The sequence below is a fragment of the Botrytis cinerea genome, chromosome 3 (assembly GCF_000143535.2).
Source record: "Botrytis cinerea B05.10 chromosome 3, complete sequence".
Classification (NCBI taxonomy): Eukaryota; Fungi; Ascomycota; class Leotiomycetes; order Helotiales; family Sclerotiniaceae; genus Botrytis; species Botrytis cinerea.
Genome location: NC_037312.1, coordinates 2863954 through 2886711, shown reverse-complemented (window position 1 = coordinate 2886711; position 22758 = coordinate 2863954). Strand labels below are relative to the sequence as shown.

The 22758-nt window shown below is 43.5% G+C and overlaps 7 protein-coding genes across 7 annotated transcripts; 3 read left to right on the top strand and 4 right to left on the bottom strand.

Moving 5' to 3' along the window:
• Nucleotides 1-220: 220 nt before the first annotated feature.
• Nucleotides 221-5232, bottom strand: BCIN_03g08410 (hypothetical protein). The gene has a single exon (XM_001554867.2). It carries the CDS (start codon nt 5022-5024, stop codon nt 645-647), a length of 4380 nt encoding a protein of 1459 aa, XP_001554917.1. The 5' UTR covers nt 5025-5232; the 3' UTR covers nt 221-644.
• A 59-nt stretch (nt 5233-5291) lies between these two features.
• On the top strand, nt 5292-7435 carry BCIN_03g08400 (hypothetical protein). Its single transcript, XM_024692208.1, has 3 exons — nt 5292-6107; nt 6184-7017; nt 7094-7435. Exons 1-3 carry the CDS (start codon nt 5440-5442, stop codon nt 7134-7136), a joined length of 1545 nt encoding a protein of 514 aa, XP_024547983.1. The 5' UTR covers nt 5292-5439; the 3' UTR covers nt 7137-7435.
• An 875-nt stretch (nt 7436-8310) lies between these two features.
• On the top strand, nt 8311-9290 carry BCIN_03g08390 (hypothetical protein). Its single transcript, XM_001554870.2, has one exon. The coding sequence runs from the start codon at nt 8527-8529 to the stop codon at nt 8944-8946; it is 420 nt and encodes a 139-aa protein (XP_001554920.2). The 5' UTR covers nt 8311-8526; the 3' UTR covers nt 8947-9290.
• A 506-nt stretch (nt 9291-9796) lies between these two features.
• Nucleotides 9797-17246, bottom strand: BCIN_03g08380 (hypothetical protein). The gene is made up of 2 exons (XM_001554871.2): nt 10452-17246; nt 9797-10353 (listed from the first exon to the last, which is right to left on the bottom strand). Exons 1-2 carry the CDS (start codon nt 16901-16903, stop codon nt 10086-10088), a joined length of 6720 nt encoding a protein of 2239 aa, XP_001554921.1. The 5' UTR covers nt 16904-17246; the 3' UTR covers nt 9797-10085.
• A 344-nt stretch (nt 17247-17590) lies between these two features.
• BCIN_03g08370 (hypothetical protein) lies at nt 17591-18376 on the bottom strand. Its single transcript, XM_001554872.2, has 5 exons — nt 18272-18376; nt 18183-18208; nt 18010-18075; nt 17906-17954; nt 17591-17855 (listed from the first exon to the last, which is right to left on the bottom strand). The coding sequence occupies exons 1-5, from the start codon at nt 18272-18274 to the stop codon at nt 17802-17804; spliced, it is 198 nt and encodes a 65-aa protein (XP_001554922.1). The 5' UTR covers nt 18275-18376; the 3' UTR covers nt 17591-17801.
• Nucleotides 18377-18509: 133 nt separating this feature from the next.
• On the top strand, nt 18510-19483 carry BCIN_03g08360 (hypothetical protein). The gene has a single exon (XM_001554873.2). It carries the CDS (start codon nt 18676-18678, stop codon nt 19336-19338), a length of 663 nt encoding a protein of 220 aa, XP_001554923.1. The 5' UTR covers nt 18510-18675; the 3' UTR covers nt 19339-19483.
• Nucleotides 19484-19499: 16 nt separating this feature from the next.
• Nucleotides 19500-21207, bottom strand: Bcurh1. The gene is made up of 3 exons (XM_024692207.1): nt 20895-21207; nt 20822-20829; nt 19500-20570 (listed from the first exon to the last, which is right to left on the bottom strand). The coding sequence occupies exons 1-3, from the start codon at nt 20950-20952 to the stop codon at nt 19521-19523; spliced, it is 1116 nt and encodes a 371-aa protein (XP_024547982.1). The 5' UTR covers nt 20953-21207; the 3' UTR covers nt 19500-19520.
• Nucleotides 21208-22758: the final 1551 nt, after the last annotated feature.

Below are 22758 nucleotides of genomic sequence, written 5' to 3'. Positions count from 1 at the left end.
TGGTTTCAAAACATCGGTATATAATTTTTTCGACTCTTGCTTTCAAAGATATAAATGGTAGATATTTTGTTTAATTGCGTTCTGTTATATTATGATGTTTTAATCGGGGGAAATGGATGGATCACAAGCGTCACATTTTTATACCAACAGTTACATGTCATCTTTCACTCACTCAGTCCAACATTAAAAGAAACAAGAGATCATGAAAATCATTATTCATTGCTATATCAATATTTCTCTGACTACCCACATATCTTTCTCTCGAAAGAAAGAAATGATCCGCCATCTAAATTTGTGTTTATCTCACTATGATCGCTTATGATCTTACAGTGTAAGGAGATTCATAGAAATCATAGAAGTATGGCTGTTAAAAGAAAGAAAAGGAAAGGTAAGAAAATAAAACCCATCCTACGATGTAATAACTGCCAGCTGCCGTGTAGAGTATCACCAGTTTGTATTGGTTGCACTTTCAGATTTACTCATCACTTTTGTTCCTCCGCAATATTCATCAGTACATTCTTTCGTTATTTGTCCATTTATTTGTACCCGTGAATCGCGCGCAAGATTTGCATGAGAGTCTTATATTCTCTAATCTGATCCTCTGTCAATCCAGACCAAGCAACAAAATACCAGAAACCCTATTCCTAAAGCATCTCCCATTCTTCAACATCCTCGCGCTCTTCTACACTTTCAGTTTCGGTAATTCCACCAGCCTCCGTAATATCATCGTAATCAGCATTACCAGCCATAACCCACGATCCCTCAGATTGTAAATCGCTATCATCTTCAAGATCGACTTCTTGTGAAGAGACGGAAGCGACTACTGAAGTGGTTGGGGCAGCTGAGGGTAAATCTAATACGAATGATTCTTGCATCATGTCTTTGGTAATGATCTCAGATCTGTCAGGGGAAGAAATGAGAAGATCGCTGAGAGCTAGAATTCCGATGTTGGTCATCTCAACGTGAGCGGTGGCCTCACAGATAGAATTGACTTTGTTATTGACTACTTGTTGAGCCGTAATGATATCATCAAGCTTGGTAGGTTTGATGACAGAATCATCAGCGATAGCAGTAGGTTCATTGACACTGGCCACATTGGTATCAGCGAGCTTATGGGTGGTGTCAATTGTTTCCGCGACCATCTGATTAACCATTACGACTTGCTCATTCATGTCAGACGTAGCAGTGTCAGTAGCTTGGCTTGTATCGGTAGGAACTTCGTCGGCATTCTTGGAAACCGCTATTCCTTTGTCTGTAACCCCCTCGGAATATTGATCTTGTTCTTTGACAGATAAAATATCAAGTGCAGAGCTTGCCAGAATCATAGAGTCAGCTGTGTCTACAGTATTATCCGGTCTCGAATAACACCAATGTCTCAAACTCTGGAACGTAGAACAATCAAAATTTTCAGGCTGTTTACCAGCTAGCTGACGTCTTCTAGCTGCTCGACCGACGATCATAGCTTTCATGATATCGGCATGATTTGGTTTAGGTTTCCAGTCTTTGAACATAGTCATGTATTCAGCGCAACCTGGGCCCTTGAACGAACAATAGTTTTGAGAGTCTAGGTTGGGGTACTGGCCTGTGACTGCTGGTGGCTCTGACGAAATGTTGTTGTTCAATAATCTTGGATCATCATGTGCAGGAACTTTATCTGGATGGGTAAAAAAGGCTTGCCATGCCGGTTGATCATGATTACCTCTGCGGCCTTTAGCATGTTCTTCAACAGTGATATAATCATTGGACGAAATAGAGGGATTCCGATGTTTCTTATTATAAATTGTTAATCCGTAAAAACAATGGCGACCATCAGTCGAGGAGCTATCCATCGTACCGAGTGGTTGAAGTTTTTTTTTGGTACCAAGTGCGATACTGTGAGCTTCAAATTGTGCTAGAGTGGCTTGAATCGCGTCATCATCTGCTACCAAAGTGGCGCAGACAGAGTTGTTCTTCGCTGGCTCAGTCTTGTGTGTAATATCATCGCCGCGAACACGACTAATAGCTTTGATCTTTTCATCAAAAGCTTCTCTATCTCTGTATCTCTGAGTCTCAGCTTCTGTAAGTGCACTCAAGATATCAACTTTCTTGGTGTATTCAATCTGGCGCTCAAGAACAATACCGTCTGCATCGGAAATCTCTTTTTCGAATCTCAGATCATGTCTTTGAAAGTTTTTCTCTCGAAGACCATTTCTCTCGGCGATTGCTGCTTCAAATTTTGCATAAACAGCATCTTTAGCCTTTGTTGCGGCAAGGCAAGCTAAATAGGCCTCGTCAATAGAATATTGGAATTCGGCTTTTATTCTTCTCATCTCATTCAACTCTGGTGAAGTCAAATGTCGGTACTCTTCGTGCTCCCTCAAATCCAAGCATGGTGCATTAGGGCGTCTTCCCTTGGGTCCTCCCTCTGTGTGTATCTCACTTGGATTCTTCTGCTCAGCATTATATCGCGTCTCGCGGAAGGTTTGGGGATAACCTTTGCGTTCTAGATACCATTTTCTCTCCGAAGTCTTTGAAGCTTCATGAGAGATATCAGGATCACGGTTGTGATCGAGACCTTTGCCCTGAACAAATGGATCTATTTGCTCTCGAAGATTCTGGTCCTTAATCTTACGAGCATTGAGCTTTTCTTGAAAGATGGTTCGAAACGAAACACCAACACTAGCCGCATTGGCTAACCTATCTCTTGTTGGTATAACTCTTGCTCTATCACGTTCCTCTGTAAGTTCTCTAGCATGGTCGAGAATGCAAATCGTTTCCTTTCGGGGCGCATCTACAGAGGCGGAATGATCAGTGGTAGAATAGATCTTTTTCAGAGCAGATAAAGCGTTGGCCTTGATCTGTGCATGGGAGGCTTTTATTGCCTCGTTCAAACTCTCCAGAGAAGCATGGGACCTGGAATCATTGGATTCTCTCTCCTCCCAGTCATTTCTTCTTGTAAAAAAAGCTTTAGATGCCAGTGCCTTTTGACGAGCTCCATCCATCATACGTTGACCTTCAGTGCTTAGGCCCAGGGAAGAGAAAATTGAAGGTATTTGCTCTTTATCAGATGGTTTCGATCCCATTTCCATTTCCTGTGGACTAGAAGCAGTTGACTGCCGATTGCATTCACTAGAATTGCAACGCTTGACGGGAACTACGGGTAGTGGGGCGTCGGGATATGACATCCATAGTGCAAGCGGAACGAGTTCTCTAACTGGCGCAGAATTTAATGGCTTGCAGACCTGCCCATTAAGAACACAATAATTATTTAACCACTTAGGCGCCGCAAAAAATTCGGGAAATGGGATTGGAACATACAAATTTTCAAGGCTCTTGGTAATTTGGGCAAGGAAATCTTCATCCGAGAATCCAAGATAATTGAAGAACTTGAATAGAGTAGGTGATGTAACGCGTCCATATGGTTGTCCATTTACCGCCACCGGATGATTCCAACAAGGCAAGGGATTTCTAGTAACCATTTCCAATGGGCTGAGTTTTTTGACGGAAACATTTTCAGTGACCGATTGTTCTCCATCATCAGTATTCAACTTCGAAATGCTCGGATTTTTCTTCAAAATTCTTCCATATGCTGGAACAATATTATTTTGCTCGAATCCAGAAATTTTATCAGTGTTCACACGAGTAAGTTGGCCTATGCGAAAAACTCGAGAGAGTTGTGCGCAGTCCTTACATTCACGAGTAACTTGTTTTTCATTGCGCTCTTGGAAAACTTCAGGTTCGATATCAGAGCAACAATGCTTCACTGACTGTTTGATAACTTTTTCTGTAATATCCTTGCAAGTAAGAGCTTTTTCGAGATGATTAACGATATCTGGTTGAGTGCTTTGAGTGGATCTGGCGTCTTCGGTGACCTTTTGTAATGTTTCCCTCTCCAGAAGATTGACAAGGTCGAACGTATCATGGCTTCGCTGGCCTGCCACTAAACTGTTGCACTTCTCATGTGATAGAGTGTTGAAAGATTGTGCTTCCTTCAAAATACTCTCTAAGTCTATAATGAGCGGCGAATGAGCAGCAATTCGCAAATTCTCAATAACGAATAATATGCGAGCTGTAAACTTTTCAATTTGAAGTCGGCAGCTGCTGGAATCTAAATCTTGATGACCAGCATGATATCTGATAGCTCTGTCGAAAGCAGCCTTTTGCCCAGTCTTCATGCCTTTCCAAACCTTCCCTGCATAAAGGGCTTTACTCACTTTCGACCATGCTCTTAGAAGCCGCATCATATCTGAGTGTTCTTGTTCGTGTTGTCGGACCTGCAGCTCAGATTGATCGAGCGAACTGGTGTTGACATCGAGGGGTTCTTTGTTCAACTCAATGGAGCTGTAATAACCAAATGTATTGATGGAATGGTATTTATGGATGTCGTGATAGATCTTTTGCTGGTGATCGAAGCTTGAAGATGATGGTTGATTGGAAGCTTCTTGGTTCATGTCGGCGGGAGTCTCATTATCAAGGCTCATATTGTTTGGAAAATGCGCAATCGGAGCTCTCTTGAAATCGACAGAGCTATGTAGTATCGATCCGGGACTGAGAGTTAACGGGGCCTTGGCTCGCTCTTCAACGTTCTCTTCCTGGAAGTTTGAGAACGAAGTGGAAGCTAGAAGTTTGTTGGAATTGATGAGAGGATATGGGCGGTAGAAAATCTCTTTGAGGTTCTTCTCGGAAGATTGAGAAGGGGTACGGGGACATTCATTGACCTCAAGAATCTGTTGACTGCGTTGCATCATGTTCGAAGTGGTAGAATCAGCACTGCAGGTTTGAATGGCGGCATCTTGTTGCTCCTGGCAATAATTGGCAGAAAACCGAGATGGCATTGAAGCAATATTTTGAAAGTCTTTGCCGTGAAGATTCTTGTTATCGAGGTTCATCATATTGGAGCTACGAGCCAAGGTAGGATGTAATCTTGTCTGAATAACACGTTGTCGAAGCATCTCGGGCCCTTCTTGTTGAGACATAGAATCTTTGAAAGGTATTGTCTTGGAAACTTCCTCCATTTCGTTGAGAGGAGGTGGCTGATTCGCCATGATTGTTTGGTTTTGATACGGTGTAACTTCGTGTAGTAATTTGTCTTTGAAAGTCCTTCTGGGTTGTAAGAAGACAATTATCTTTGATACAAAGAGGATGTAGGATCGAAGGAGAGGAGGTTGATGAGTTTAAAGGACCAGATTCTTGGCTAGTACGGTTTAACTTCTGAGATCACGGGACTGCTTACGGATGAGTGAATGGGCTGCCGCAGCAACACTCAATATAAATACAACATCCTGGGAATGAGTTGACGGCAAGTGAATTCCGATCTTCTCCCATTTTAAATCAAGTTTGTGCTTGAATTATCTACAAAATCAGTTACTTAAAGCTTCTGTATCCACAATCGTCGACCCTCCTCTTGCTCCATCTCACAATAAAACCTGTCTACACAGATCTTTCATCAAACGATCAGTCATGGATCAAATATTCAAGACATGCTCTGAGGATCCCATTCAGGTGAATTTGAATACAAGTCTTGGAAACAGTGAGACTTTGGTGCAACAAATCATTGGCCAAATCGTACTCCATCCAAACTCCACCGAGAACTCAATCAGAGAGATTACTTTCATAAATGAAAAGTTCAGGTCCCTCTTACTCACAACACCTGTTCCTTCACTAGTCTTTCGATATGGTCCAAGTGGTGTAGCAGCCACATTTGATTCCTTGAAATGCGCAGGAATTGACTCCGAAGGCAAGATAATGATCTCCCATTTATGGAAATGCACCTCCGGCTTTCTTTTGGTAGATGATTGCTTTACCTTCGAAAAGTTCGAAGAGTTGAGATTCATTGAGGCTAACGATGGAGCTCCACTGAACCGTCGACGCATAACATTCTTGGGGAGGGATAAAAAGGAACTCTTTGTTGAGAGAGTAAAGTGCGACATCACTGTAACACATGGCTGCCTTGTCATGTTCACAACTCATGATGGATTCACCAAGAATTTAGTCTCATGCTTCTACATTGATGGCAGAGGTCTCACGAAATTGGAAAGAGCTATGTCCGTTCCATTACCATCTAGTGAGGATAACATATCCGTCGAAGTATTTGGGGTAAAAGACTCGGATATCGAGCAAGATAATGCGTGAGTGCAGATTAATTCACATCTTTCCATCTTGATATAATTGAAAAGAAAGATGTTTACCATATGAACACATTAGTTTTGATTCGGCTTCACAATCAACGGTCTCAAAACTCATCAACACTCCATTTGGAACATCAATAATTGATGAAGATCGAGGCATTGAGGTCACTCTTTCTACTGATGAGCGTGAAGCTTCCCTCAAACAGCGCGAGCAAGAAATGGACAACCGTGAACGCGACATTGCAGAGCAGGAAAGAAATCTTAAGCAACGAGATCTTTTACTCGCAGACCTTCAGAGCCCGGAGAAAATAAGTATTGCGCACTGTGGAGCTGCTCCCTCGGGTGGATTGAAAGAACTCGAGCAAAGACTCCTCAAATTGGCTGCGATGAAGTCCTCGGCTGATTATCCTTCACCAATGACCACCAAGAATTTCCTGACCCAAATGACTTCTTCAAAGAGTGTCAATGACGGCATTGAAAATTTTGAAGTTCAAGAGGCTGAGTTAGCACACTACGACAAATCTATTCAAAACTGCGAAGCAGATGCTAGAGCTAGAGAGATTGCTCTTGCTGGCTTTCAACTGACTATGGAGAAGCGTGTAATGGCCTTAGATCGGCGGGAAAATTCAGCTGCAATACTTGAGGCTAAACTTCAGAATCGAGAAAAATTTGTGCAAGCACGCGAGCAGGAAATCAAGTCGCTCAACCGCAGCTTGAGCTGGCGTGACGGACTTCGCAAGAAGCGTGAGACTGAGCTTGCAATCCACGAAGAAGCAAACAGTCGGCTCCGCGACCAACTGGATGCAGACAGGGAGACTTTGGATTCCAGAGAGGCGGTGATGGAGCGAGAGTTTCAAAATTACTACGAACAATATGATACTTACCCGTATGACTGTTATCCATATTCCCAGTGAGTCCACAAGATTCCAAATAGCTCTCATCAATTTGATTTTTGGATGATGCACAGCTGATCATAGATACAAAAGTTCTAGCTACGAGGATGACTATGAGGAAAGAGAGAGAATATGATGTTGATTTTGATTTATCTTGATCTGCGTTTCGTTTATAGCGATACGAACTCACAGAAAGCTTTCAGTAATGATGCATCTATCATAACCTCTTATTGAAGGCTAGCCTGCTCTACATAAGAGGCATGTTTTGACAAGATAGTTTAATCTTCGGATGAGAATAGCGAAAGATGATTTATTTTTTATACTCTGGTTTTCGATCAATGTGTATCAGAAATTTTCGAGTTAGATGTCTGACGATTAGTTAATCCATCATTCCAAGGAATGCGTCATTCTAGTTGTCTACAGATACGACTACCATCCCAATACTTGACTTCCAGCTTCTCGATGTGAAACTGAAATTGTGAAACTGTGAAACTAACGCAGAAACATATGCACTAGAAATGATAGACTTGGAAAATACCATCGTAAGACATGCAACGCACTCAAAGCCACTGCGATAAAAACTCCAGAATCATCCGCATCATTTTCTGTTCATTACTTTCCCATGATCTATCGCCGATAAAGTATCAGCTAAACCACACGCCCATAATTCTTCGTGTATTTATTACAAACGTAAATCATCGCACTACACACTTCAGAAATTAAAACACAAAATAGAAGTAAGAAATATTAATAGGGAATGCTGAGAAAGACACTTTCGTAGAGTGTCATCTTGACGGATGTCGACTCACATGCCATCGCTTCCCTTGTCTATATCTTTACACTAGCGTCTCCAGAAATTTCAGCAGTGAGTCGCGAAATATTTTAAAACTTTTACATCCTCACCATTTATAGCTTGTCTACGTGCTAAGGACCTCCAAAGCAGAAAATATGGCAGAATGCATGCTTATAATGCATGGTGGTCAGCCAGAGGACTTTCAAATGGTTGTCGCTAAAGTACTCGATCTGATCGAAAGTCATTTTGGAAAACAAGAAAGTCTTCTACAAAATTGCAGATGCCTGGTTTTAGCATCACCAGTACAGTACAGTAGTTGGAGTCAGAATTTAGCTACGAGCCGAAAGATGTAACTTTCGTCCAACTCTTCAATTTCAAGTTCGAGAAGAAAGAGGGAGAACTTACCTATGATCATCTTTGGAGAGTTAATCTCAGAACCGACCTCGAGGAAAGAGAATCCGACATTCATCAGGGAGAATGTGACGCTACAGTGCGAGAAATTCCTATTGTGGAACTCGAGGAAAGCACGCGAACAAGAATTACTGGACTGTAGTGTCGATTTCTCGATGCCGTGTCACTCGAAGAGTCCATTGCAGTTCGCAACGAAGCACTGAGAGAACTAGAAGAGAAACTTGATGATCGGAAACAACTTGCTGTGGTTGATAAGAAGACATTAGGAGAAGAGTGTGCAAGAGTCTCGCGTCATATAGTTGAGACCAAGATACATGAGGACATGGTCAAGGGTGCCGAAGCCTTGTTTATATCTCGCGAAAGAGCGCACAAGAAGATTAGAGATGAGTTCCAAGTCAGAGAAGCTCTGATCAAAGAAAGAGAAGCTGCCATCGACCCCAGGAAAGATAATGCTAGGCAAAATCATTTTGCAAAGTTCAGTCCCACAGGTCTGCTTTGCAAGGCTCAACAGTTTGTCAAGGCAGAGCAAGCAAAGCTCAACTCAGGAATGATGGTCCGCGAATTAGCAGTTCTGGAACGTGAGCAGAAAATGGCAGCTTTGGAGGCAGCTTTGAAGTTGGAACGGGAGATGATTCGGACTAGATTCAGAGAGACTGAGGAGATGAAGCAACGTGCGGATGCAAGCCAAGCCGAGGTGAAAAATCAAAGAACCGCGTTGTATATCGAGGAAAAGAAAAAGTGAGAGAAGGCAAAAAAATAGCAGTAAGCACAATCCCCAACATCCCCCAAACTTCCTCCAACAGACCCTCATCGCTACACACTTCCCACCCTTCCACACTCTTAAATACTTCCCTGTCTTCCGCCTCGTCTACTCCTCATTACAAATCGACTTATAAACACACACACACACACACACAGCTATATACATGTACAACACACTCATAAATTGTTCTTCGCTTGACCTTTTATTCTCCATTTCTTCTCACGCCTCTGTCCCTGTTACCCCTCGATCCCCTCACTCTCCCCAACCGCCTTTATAAAATTCACATTCATTCACATCCAAATCTTAATCCATCTCCAAATCCACAGAAAGAGAACCATAAAAATCTGTACCACTACCCCCTACCCCCTACCCCCTACCCCCTACTCAGCTCTAAGAATCAATACGAAATCGAAATCAAAATCAGAAACACCCCACACATAAATTAATTCTTCTCCTTCCTCATACCTATCCAACATATCCTTACCTATCCATCACATCCCATCTCACACTCCTATGATTAAAACTCCCAGTATGAATGTATGCATACGAACTCCCAAGCCTAGCTTTCTATACATTCCGAGTGTCAGAAACCATACACGTATACAATCCTCCAGTATCCTCCCTCTATTAAAAAAACAAGAAAAAAAAAACATCCGAAGATTAATACCCATCAATCTATACACCTACAACTTAACCATAACCACACCCAACCACCTCCAACCTTACCCGACCCAACCCACACCATCCCTCACCCCTCACTCTCCACATCCACAATCTCACCCTCACCCTCACCCACACAACATCAACAATCACAGAAGCAACAAGTAAATAAACCGATTCATTTATCTAACATACATATTCATATACGCCGCCATCATTTTCTTCCATTCACAAATCCTTTCATTCCATTTCGTTCCAAACTATACTGATATAGTATAATTATAGAAAAAAAGGAAAGAACAAAAAAATAAACCTAAGCGAAACTCTCATTATGCACCCGTTCCCTACGAACACATGCCCCAATAACGCCTACGTGTGAGATTTATATGTCATTTCCCTCTTCCTTCCGTCACCTTTCTCCCTTCCCCAATATTCCCTCTACAACACATCGCCTTGTCCTAAATAGTCTCCCATCCTCCATTATTGATATCCATTTCCAGTTTTCTACTAATCACACTTGGAACTCCGTGACCTAACCAGACCGTCCTAAGTAATGCATCGTATCGCTTTTGATTCAAGAACAATTGGCGACTATGTCTTAGTCCCGGATCAACTTCTCCGTATTTATCGATGTATGGAGCTACCATCCATGAACCACTTGTGCGGTAAAGGTAGAAGATGCAGCATTTACGGATATTTAGGAAGAGAGCTGTATTCTTTTGACATCTGGAGCAGAAAATTAGTTATGGTCAATGGAAGTAAACGAGAGGAAAGTGAAGGCAAGAAGTATTGCAAGGAGAAAGGCAAAAGAAAGAAGGACGTACTTAAGCATATGCTGTTGTCCACCACCGATTTTATCTCTCGGTCCCCCACCGGGTTTCTCCGGTCCGTCCCTCGAACAACAAATACTTTGACCGCAGAAGATTTCTCCACAGAAAAGACATAGCATAGGATCTTGAATATCTCTCTTACTGTTAGGGCAACGTCTCTTCATTGTTTCCTCCATCAGAGTATCGTAGTTTTTAGGCAGACCGATGAGTTCAAATATTGTGGGGTGACTGGGACATAAAGAATTATTGAAACCATTGACACGAGCTCTCTTTTCAACGGCCTCTATGTTGCGTTCAAAAGCCTGTGTGTAGAAATCTCTGAACACATCTGGTAGACGAGGTGTGGCTCCATCCATTATGGTCATATCATTTTCCATTGCGTTCCTCGTAACTTCCGTGGCAGCTGAAACCAGCTCATTGTTTAATGAGTTCGCATGTCGAATCCAGCGAGTGACTAAAGATGGGACGGTTCCTTCTTCTTCGGCAAAGCATGAGAAAAGCTCACTAAATGTTGGCAAAAATAGTGCTTCAGTAAGGCGATCGAGCTCGTTAGAGTCTGAATTGGATGAAGTGTAGTTTTGGAAGGTGATGCCATAACGAACATTCAAAAGAATCATGACCTTTCTCAAATATACAAGTGCATATTTTTCCACGAATGAGCGACAGTCTCTTAGCGTTTCAAATATACCTAAACTTGCATAATCATGAGTGTGTAGGGCAATGTCGTCAAAGATTAGAACGTGAAAACAAAAATCTCCAAAGTTGTCGACACCTTCCTGTTGATATGTTTGAATCATATCGAACCATTTAGACTTGTCGATGTGTCGTTGTAATTGGAGAACCACCTTGGTCATTTCCGCAATATAGCAAAGCCGAACAAGATGAACGATATCAATATCCTCAACAGGCGCAAGACACAAGGAAGCTTTGGCCAGGAAGACGAACGTATCTTGAGAAAGCAAAGAGTCAGGACGTGGCGGAAGGTCGCTAGGTGTGAAATATGCGTTTTTCCCGAACAATTGCGAATATTGTAATTCGTAATCTTTACTATATTCTCTGGCAACTCGATTGTCTCCTGCTAGCTTGAGCCCTCCCACCGTAACATACGAGAGAGCAGTCTCAGATAATATTCTAAGATGAATAAGAGCTTGTTGTGGAATACTTTCTAGGAATGTCTGCCCCGGTGGCGTTGCGACACCACGCTGCTGAATCTCAACGGCAGATATAGAGAATCCCAGGGCTTTAGCTAGTACGTCACTGGAACAAAAGTCTCTCTCTTCATGCTGTGCTAGGCTGTCTTTGTGGCTGCTCTCCAATTTATTTTTGGTGATCGTGTCTCTTAACCTTCGATATATGTCGGTCAATTCCCGTACAGAAGAGGGTGCGTTCGAGGATCTATCGTTGGGGAGAGGAAATGAGTTTTCAGACCAAATAGCGCTTGCGATATCTGCTGGAAGAGCGGCCCGTATATTAGTTGGGGTGAAAGGCGACCAATGACTTGGTGATGGAGGATCCCAGGCATCCATTAATAGTTCTGGCATCTTGACTACCAAAGGGCTGGCCATGGTGTCGTCATTATGCTTTTTGAAAAATTGCTGGGTTCTTCTGCTTGCGGGAAAATCGGATTTTTTATCATAATTATGAGCGCTACCAATTTGGTTGATCTTCTCTGTTCTAGGATGCTGAGATGCACCAGCAAACTTTTCGATGAAATCATCAAAAGTGACTGTCGATTTGAGGGCTTGATCTTGGATCTCTTCCTTTGGAGACCAAATTATTGGCAAGAACGAATTTCCCAAGGCTTTGCATAGCGGACAAACAAATTCATTCAACTCAAGTTTTTCAGGATGATGTCGAGCAATTTGATGTTGATGTCGTCTATTTGAAGCTTCATAGTAGACCTCAAAACACTTGTAATGCATGATATGTCCACATCCGACAGACACCGGACCAGGTCTTGTGAAATTTGATGGAAATCCTTTTCCGATGAACGAACGTTCTGTAACAATATCTACCCCACTGGAAGTAACTTTGTGAACTTGCTCCTTATTCTCACCTGAAACACCAAATGGTCGAATATCTTCCGCAGACTTATCTAAATTCGAAGGGACGTTAGCAGCTTCTCGTACAAAGTCTGCATCGGACATATCAGTTTGCCGCAAAACCGAGCTGGTAGTCATCAATGCAAAAGTTCCGTAAAGACGACCATCCTTAGTTTCTTCCTGACAAAGAATACATGTGCCCGAGGGGTATTGATAATAATTCTTGGAACTCTCGCCTTCAGATTCCATATCTGAATCACTGATATCATCCTCACCCCAATCAATATCTCCTTGGTTGTCGAGGAAGTTCTTTTGTTGTTGCTGGAACTGTGCCATGACCCTCTTTTGACGTTCTAGTGCAGCTTGCTTCTTCTTCTCCTTATCTTCAAGAGCATTATTATTTGCAGGCGAAGCCGTGGAAATTCTATCGACTGGAACACCTAACCGTGAAAAGGCAGTCTCGAAATTTCTGGGTCGTTTTTGCTTCATTCTCTTGAGCACTAGAGTAATCTTTGGGTGACAAGTTTTGAATTCCTCCTTTCGTGACAACATTTCCAGAATAGCAACGATTGTCTTGGAGGCTGGAGCACTAGGTGAGAAATTGCTTCGTGCATTACTCGTAAGCGCAATGTAGACAAACGACTCAAGAGACTCTTCTGACATCTCGTCCTCATCTGTCCTGTCTTCCGATACGGCAATAAGAACTAGGTGCAGGACTACATGCAAGAATGCCTCCACACGTGTTACAGGCACAGTAGGCGTAAGCTTATCCGCCATCAAGGGATAAAGTAGGGCATAGTAGATTATTTGAGCAAAGATTCCTGTTCGAGTGAAAGCTGCGAGATCTGAGAATGCACCAGACTCAATGGAGCGTAATTTAGGCTCAAAGACAATTTCGGCAGGTGGCCTGCCCGTCTTTTTCGCTACCCAAGCTTTGTAAGTATTTTCAGATTCTTCTCTTTGGTTCTTGCTATAATGAGCGATGTAAGGATCGATATCTTCCAAATACTGTTCCTTAAGCTCAAAGGTTCCAACATCATTGAGTCCCTCGGGAGGTTTGAAATTTGTCATTTCATCGAGAATATCTTGACACTCTTCCTGGTCTTGAAATTTGTCAGGTAGCTTCCCGCAAATCTCTGTAAATGACAGTGGTTTGAAGCAGAGTACATGGGCAATATCTCGACGCATAGCCATTATATGAGAACCAGGGTCATCATCATTCGAAACCAAAGACGTCCTGTCACTGATCAAAACAATGAGAAGATGGATCAAATCCTCCGCGATATCAAGAATCTGGCCATCATCAACTCCATCTGACTTTGCTTCATACAACCCTTTCATCCATTGCTCAAGACCAAATCGATCAATGATCGAAACGAGCATACGAGCAGGTGAACACACAACCATGGCGGTTTGAAGAAGGAATATATCTCTGTGGTGGGATACATCACGTAGAGTGACTCCACGGTATGTACCTTGTTGGTGACGAAGACTCATGCCGTTTCGCACCCACATGTTAGCTTTCATTTGCGCCAACCATGCACATACTCGTAAAGGATAATCAAATGCTGCCATTAAATGATCTTCTGGGGAGTATTCTTGACTTGGCATAGTTCTTTGTCCCATGGGCTTAGGTTTCTGAAGAAGTTCTTGGGTAGTGAAGCTTAGTAGTTGGATGAGCTGTTCCCGAGGCATACTCTTTCCACACTCAATAAGCCAGGATAGAGTATAGTGGAGAGCATGATGAAAACTAATAGGTTGTGACTCTACCACGAACTTGACGACTGAATGCTGAACGACACTATTCGACTGTTCGGTGGTATCGAATTCGTAATCACCCACTTTCTTAAATTTGATTTCGTCCTTGATTTCTGCTTGGGTAAATCGCTTTCTTTCAGTGCCCAAAGAGCTGAGAATGACTGCCTTTGCTGCAGTTCTAATTGCCCTGCAGACAGGTTCCGTCGATTCGCCAGGGACCCACTTGAAAGACTCTGAGAATTGTCTACACAATCGATTGATTTCCCGAGTGATCAAAGATGCACTGATCCAAGCATCCGTTTCATACTCAACATGTTCACCAACTGCCCTGATATTGGGACAAATTCCTTGATGGAGTTTGACCAAGTCCAAAAACTGCAGCATGTATCGTTCTTCTGTGCGCAGCTTTTCTTGTACGTGCTCTGAACCGAATAAATACTTCAAATCCATGAAAAAATGGTACATTCTTCGATTTGTCACAGAGCCTGAGTCAAAAGCCAAAGTAGCATTTGGAAAGATCTCATAAGGATGTCCAACCTGTCGCGTGGTAAGGAAAGTGTATAGAATTGCCATTAAATTGGTCAAGAAGTTTCCCCTCTCCACAATTTCAGCAGTAATAGATGGCGTCGTCAACATTTGTAGAGAGATGTTGATAATCGAGTGATCTGGTTCCCTGTCGGCAATCAAATAAAGTTGCGCGAGAGTAGTGTATAGGCCTGAAAATCGTAGACCCAGCACGCGTTTGAACTCTGGAATCGATACTACGGTCGAGATATATAGTTCACGAAGATCGACTCGGACCTTTTTCCACATCCTCAAGTCGAATAAAATGAGCCAGTCTAAACGTAATTTGTGCCACAAATCTTCATGTAAAGGTACAGATTCCCTGTCTGTATAGCCAGGAGGACTTTCAAGCCAGTATCTAGCTGGTTTTGCTACTTCTTTCTTTACTGGATTTGCTGGAGTTTTGGGAATCTCCATCTTGGCTTTCGCATAAATATTATCTGATATAAGAGGTTGCATTTCTGCAGTATCAGAATCTGATGGTGTAAGATCACGATCTCTGGTGACTCTTTGGGGGGCAGGCGGAGGTGGAGGAGGTGGGGGTGGATATCCAGCCAAGGTAGCTTCTTGTACCTCTAACGCCTCATCGTCTCCGCCAATCATATCGACGTCTCCGTCGTTGTCGGTTTCTGTTCCAGTCTGGGCTTCCTGTTGAGGTGCGGCCCCTGGAGCTGGTTGTCTGTTCGGTTGTATGATTCTTATCTCTGCTGGCTCTGCTGGGTCAAAACGAACGAGCTCTACTTCTTCATCACTGGAAGCGTCTTCATCTGCGTTTTCAAGCATGCGAACAATGTTGGCTTCATTGAGGTCGTCATCATCTCCGTTGTCAGTATCATCAGAATCCGAATCAGTAGCAGCGACAGCGGCCATTACCGCCATAGCCTGAGTTCGGCGATCTGTTGTTATAATATGCCTCAGCACGCGATTTTCGGCATCTGACCACAACATCTCCTCTCTTTCGTGATCATCAATACCCTTCAATCCTATGTCGGCATTACTAGCTTCACTTCCACGATTCCACTCCTTGAGCATTTCTTCACAGACTACCTGGCGTAATATGTTGTGATCTGGACCGACACTGCAACCAGAAATATCACTGAGCCATTCAATAATAGTTCCACACATCTGCTCCCTGAAGGTATCCCGAGCAGAGCGAATGGTAACCGTAACCTTGATCTGTTCAACAACCCTTGAGACTCTCAACAGCTTGTCGATGTCATGATCATATTTGATGACACTTCGACCAATGTCATCGGTTTCATGCGCTCGTTGCATACCCTCCGCATTCGTCACCTTGCAAGCTCTTGCCACCTGGTCTCGAACTTCATTGACAGTGTGTTTTTCATCGTTCCAAAGAAGAAGTGCAAATTCACATGGATCCTCAACGATATCTCCATTATAGTAAGACGAAGTCAACCGCGACCTCCTCTCATCCAGTTGTATCGACTCTTTTGATTTGGGTAATCGCAGCTGTTCTGGCGAACATGATATGACATCGCAAATATAATCAAAAGCCCTTCCGATGGTCATACGAATGCTATCCACTAATTCATCAGGCAGACTTGCTGCTTTGCCTTTGTCTTCACCTTCTACACCAGGTCCATTTGCTGTATGTATCGAGCAATGCACCGGTAGACGCCATGCTTCTGGATCTCCACAGTCGCAACATCCGCTATTGCCCAATGATACACTGACATATACCATATGACCCGTATGATCAGAGGAATCGTAACATCGACTGCAGAGTACGCATGTGTCATCGGAACTGCAAGTTTTGCATCGGTATGTAGCTTCTCCCGTCTTAAATATATGTCCGCAGACTTTCCCTCGAGCCGCTTCTGTGAATTCGTCGCCATCGGTTCCTCCTTGCGCTTTCCTCAATTTCCATACTTCACTAGCTGATGGCCTTGAGTTTTCTGGGAAGAAAAGGTTCAAGTGTTCTTTTCGTCCGCCGGCCAATGACCAGAAGAGACTCTGTAGTAAATCGCGCTCCGCTGCCTCTGTGTAACGGTTCTGGTGGACGCGGGGCAATGTTTTCAGGAAGTCGCAGAGCTGCCTCGATGGCATAGATTCTTCGGCCATGCCTCTTTGAAACTGAGACGAAGAAGTTCCCGTCTTCTGCACAAATTGGTGGGTTTTTACTATATGATGGTGGTGGTATGCTTGTTCATTGATAAAGAATCGTTATCGGTATCGCAGTTTCCGCAAAGAAGGTGAGGTGAGGTGAGCTGCGTGTTGGTATAGATATAGTCCTTGAACACCAGAGACTCTAAGAGAGAAGAGAGAAGAGAGAAGAGAGAAGTGCACGTAAAGGTGGGTATAACTTGATTTATAATACACAATATGAATCAAAGGTATATGGGTACTGAGATAGGTAATGTTGTAAAGGTTTTGATTTATTTGTGGAGGATGAATGAATTGCGGCGGGGAAGCGTTTCGTTTCATGAGCTTCCACAAAGACCAACCATCACAACTCAACATCTGACGTCTGGGCTCAAAATGCCACAATTCGATCGCCCATTTTACTAGATCAAGTTGTAATTCTTTGATATTTGAATATAGATTCATGGATTTGGTCGCTATTGAGGCGCAGATGCTATACGAGAGTCTTCAATGTCTGGACTTGACTTTGATGATGCATGGATGTCCAGATGGGTATGAAGAACGAAATCATTTCCCATAAAACACCATGGAATATGATAATCGCAAATTTAATACTTGCAGTTCTTACACATGATATAAGTGCCGTATTTGCTGTCACAAACTGAATGAAGAAGATTACCACAAGGAAATGTCATCGTTGTGCCAGTCGGCGATCTCGCTTTTATGCCCGTATGATTCTATGTTGTCGATTGTCTTTTATACACTTTGAATGAAGGCTTCCTGCCCAGTACTGACGCCCCGATTCTTTTTTCTAGCAGCCACGTATCCCCGTCAAGGGCTGATTCTTTTCTCTCGCATCCATCTCTACCAGAACCCTCTATTCGTCGTCCGCAGCCTCAACATATCTCGCTCTGATATCCTTCCATTGACGCTGTTCCGTTCATCAGCACATGTCCCGTCTTCTCTGGCAATGCAACTTACTCCCTTGTTTATGGAATCCCAAACTCGGTCTGTGATTGAATCATATGCCCTATCATACATCAGTCCAAGTCCCTTCCAGGTATTCCGAGTGCGTGTAAACATACATCTCGAATCCAAAAGCAGCACCGAACACTGCACCGAGGAACACATAGTTCTTTCGGAAGAGGAAGCTATATTCCATTCTTCATTAGCCCTTCGATCCCCAGATCACCCTCGCCATAACCAATGTCGTCGTGGTGGGCGCATCGCATAGCATCGCATCAAGAGAGTAACTAACTTGTAAAGAGGACGGCTTGCGGAAGACTACAATTTCACCCGTTAGCACAACTCCCAAGAGCTCACGAATGCCCCGTCGAGTAAACATACCATGGTGAGTTAATCAGTTCTGGTCGCAGATTATAGACAGCTTATCGAATGAAGTGATTCCGTAAATTGAAGTTGTAGGGCAATCGGACGAATTTTGGCTGAGCCGGGATAAAACAACGTGAAATTCCGATGGTCATATCGAAGAGCTTTTGATTGGTTGGAAGCTTTGGGCGGGACTGGCTTATGATTGGGTAATCACTCTGGTATGACCACCAGGGACAGCCTCATAGCAATTCTAGTAAAGTTTGATAAAGTTCAAAGTTTAACTTTCTTTACAATAACCAACTGACGGCACCATTTGCTAGATTTGAGCATTTTTACAATCCATATCTATATATTCATCTCCGTTCCGACCATAGAAATTTCCTCACCATCCCCCAGGGCCTCGTCCCTCAAACTCAAAAATGCCCTCTGTCCCCACCCCCTCCAAAGCCGGCATCGTCGAAACTCAAACGGGCGATCGTCACATCCCCTCCTCCACGCGCGCCGACGGTACAAAGCGCAAAGAGATAAAAATTCGTCCAGGGTATAAACCCCCCGAGGATGTCGAAGTATACAAAAACCGCACTGCAGAAAACTTCAAGAATCGTGCTAGTAGAGGTCCACCTGGCGCTGAGAGTTTGAAAGACGAATCAACTACTGCGGGGTCAGCGGCTAGCAACAAAAACGCAAAAAGGCGGGAGGCGAGGAAGAAAGCTGCAGAAAACGCAAAGGATGGGGATACGGAGCTGAAGGGGAGTCAAGCAGATAATTGGAGAGAAGGAAAGCAAAACGGGGATGGGGAAGCGGAAAAGAAGGAGGAGGTTGATCTGGAAGCGGAGAGGGAGAAGAAGGCGAGGAACCTGAAGAAGAAGTTGAAGCAGGCCAAGGAATTGAAAGAAAAAAGTCAGCAGGATGGCGCAAAACTGCTACCAGAGCAATTTGCAAAGGTTATCAAGATCAATGAGCTGATCAGGGAATTGGATCAGCTTGGATTTGATGCCGATGGGGAGCCAAAGGCTAAGAGCGATGCAAAGGATACTGCAGCTACGGAAGATGCCTTGCCCACAGAAGATTTGAAGGAGTGATTTTGATTTTCTTGTTACATCATCGAAACACATTACTATACGAACGGCGTTAAGTCTGGATTAAACAACGGCGGCATTTGAAGCGGCAACAAGCGCGTCTTGGAGTTATACTTTATGGGTAGAAAGATTTCAAAATCATAGCATAAAAACCCGGAAATAAATGACTATAAATTTCTATTTGTCTATACAATTCCGTTTACCTTGTTCGCGGCATCAGCTCTAGCTAAACAATCTTCTACTACCTCCCAAAACCTCTTGATATCCAGGCCTCTTGGAATCTTGACCCCCTCCTCTCCTTCGGGGAGTAATTTGACAATCGTTCTACCGGTCTCAGATCCTTTTTGGGCATCATCATGACTTCCTTCAGTAACAACCTTTACATCGAATCTCTCCCTCTTCCTTCCATCCTTAAAATCATAAAACGGGATTTCCGCGCCCGAAATCCCATCCATGATAACGGCCACTGCCAATGGATCATGCAATGGTGGTCCCTCGCTAATTCCGAAAACTCTATCGTAAGTGGCCGCAAAAAACGTCAGTAACTCCACCAACATCGTCCTCAACGTAGTATTTTCATTTCCTCCCTTCCCATTCCTCAACACATCCTGCACTTCCTTCGTGGCTAAAACTTGATGAGTGATATCCAATGGTATCAATACCGCTTTTGTTTTCAGAACTGGGTGGTCGAATATAAATGCTGCAGCTTCGGGATCAACCAAGATGTTGAACTCGGCCCAGACGCTCCAATTTCCAATTCGTTCTTTATGATCGACTTGCCCCAATACGGCGTTTGTGAATCCATTTCCGACGGAACCGCCCATAATACTGACCCCCTTAATATGCTCAGCCAATCCCTCATGTTTCTGAAAGCACAACGCAATGTTTGTTAGTGCACCCGTAGCAACAACCCATGCCGAGCCTGCTGGGGTAGCAAATAACGCCTTAGCCATAGCATCAATAGCAGGTTCATCGACTGGTCCTTTAGCCGGCGTCGGTAAAAGATCCGTTCCTTCCAAACCAGATTCTCCATGGATAGCAGGGGCGTGAACACCCGGGCGTACCAGTCCGGCTCCTGAACCCCGGTAGACGGGAATGTGAGTTGCCGATATGGCTGTGAGGAGAGAGGTGGCATTGTAGGTTGTGTGGTTTATAGATGAGTTTCCGTGAACGGTAGAGATTCCTAGGAGATTTAGAGAGGGGTGATAGGCCGAGAGGAGAATGGCGAACGCATCCTATTGGTTCAATCAGCTATCCATCAGCACAATTTTTATCTCAGCTCAACGATCCACAACGTCTTATCTCTGGAGAACGAATCATGTGACTACATAGATCCGTTTCAGCATCTCTAACTTTTGCATGACTGCAATGCACAGGAGGCGTGATGAACTCTGACATATCTCATGTTCTCTTGTTCCATGCATCCAACATGCGTTGCATTGACACACACGAAGACATGATGTATCAAGGTGGATATAAAACTTACATCGTGGCCTGCAAAAAGTGTAAGTGGGTGGTTCCGAGATCGCGGGGGTTTCATCTGGAGATGATAAACTTACCTGGATCACAATCTAACCAGACGTTGACTTTCTGGTGTTCGGATCCCATACTTCCCATGCTTGCAATATTCGTATGTTCAATATCGTTACTATTCGAAGATTATATTCAATGAACTTTATGGCGATGAGAGAAAGAAGTTGTCCTTTGATAAGTTAAAAGTGGGCTGAACTAAACCTTGCCGTCTTGCCGCCAAGCGACACGGAAATCTTCCCGTAAAAGGTTCGTTCACAAGAATTGATGATGATCAACGACGTTAACGTTGATGCAAGTCATCGCTTTGTGATGAATGTACTGCCACACATTAGTGAAGTCGCAACTGCAACTTCTGCTCTCTTATTGGGAGAATATAGTTTGAGCATCACTTCTGACAATGTTAATGCTGACTTTCATATTCTCTTGGTGTAACAACGCAGCACCACCAATGAACCTTCGGAGTGAGGGCCCGCTTCTACATGTCGATGCAGGTTCTTCTATATTCCAATGCTAGTTCGCTATATAGCCAATACTAAGTTCGGTATTAGGTATGAGTATCGCAGCACATCCAATCTTGAGCCTCACCACAAGTCCAATGTAAAGTGGCGGATTACGAGTACCAATTGCGATAGAGCTCTGTTCAGATTGGATTCCGATACGTTGCACTCCTTGCGGTAAGGAGCTTCCATACGCCACAGGGTTGAATACTGAATGACCCTATCAGGATGGCCTTGCTCTAAGTAGAGTGCCGAAAACTTCCCCCCTTTGTGAGTGGTTACACAAAGATGTCGGTAATATACTTGTTTTGTGCCACGATGCTACAGATGCTCCAGTTATTGGATTGGTATTTCAAGAGAAATTCTATATGTCCGCTTCTTCGGCGAAGCTTTTCCACTTGGTGGCCGTTATCATTGTTTGCTCGCGTCATCGTTCAATTTTTACACACTAAGTAGAGTTCCGATAATCAATAATAAATAGGGCGGGTCTCGGAAGATTCTCACAAGTTCGCTCTCGGCGATGGCCCATAGATTAGTCGGCTCGAATATCATGTCTTCGCAAGTAAAGAAGGTGGGCGCTCAGAAGAATTATGGATATTTGAATGGTAATGTCTCATGTAATACGGGAATAAATCCTTCTATTTTCTTATACTGCTGAAGCAAGGAGATTAGCTACTGTTTGTCCGTAAAGTCATCAGCCTTCATCTAACTCGAATTTTAATATTTACTTTACATTATTTCACCCACCGAGAAACTTCGCAAATCGGACCCGATTGCTTGTACTCGAGATTACTACGCCGTAGAATTGCTTTAAGTTAGCCAATCGTCCAAACTCTATTCATCGCTATGGATAAGGCAGACATCACCTCATGAAACAACCACAAAATCGAGTGCAAGGGCCCATTCTTGTGGGTTGAAAATATTTCCACAATATACTACACACCTTCGATGGAGCAGATATGAAACAACTAGACTGGTGGAACTGAGGGTCTAGTGCTATTAGTTTCCCCAGTCTCGATACCGTTGTCGAAGTGGAGATATCGGAATGACCAAAATAGTGGATGTGAGGGTCTGGTAACCGACACGTGGCGCATGTAGTCTTTTAGCATTACCCAAGATTGTATATATTTCAATATACTCCGGTCCAGCACCAACAGATTCAGTTACCAAAAGCTGATCCAGGAGCAGAATCGAAAGTTTACCTTCGGGGGTGTCTTCTGAATGGTGAGCGATGACATGGCTAGTGGAGAAACGAAGAGATAGAAAGCTCTTAGTCGTCCCTCATAAAGAGCAGTGCAACTTCAGGGTGAAACCTGCACAATATAAGTTTGCAGTTGGTGGGACACATGCACCAGAACGAACTTATATGACAAGTGATCCAAAACTGCATCTC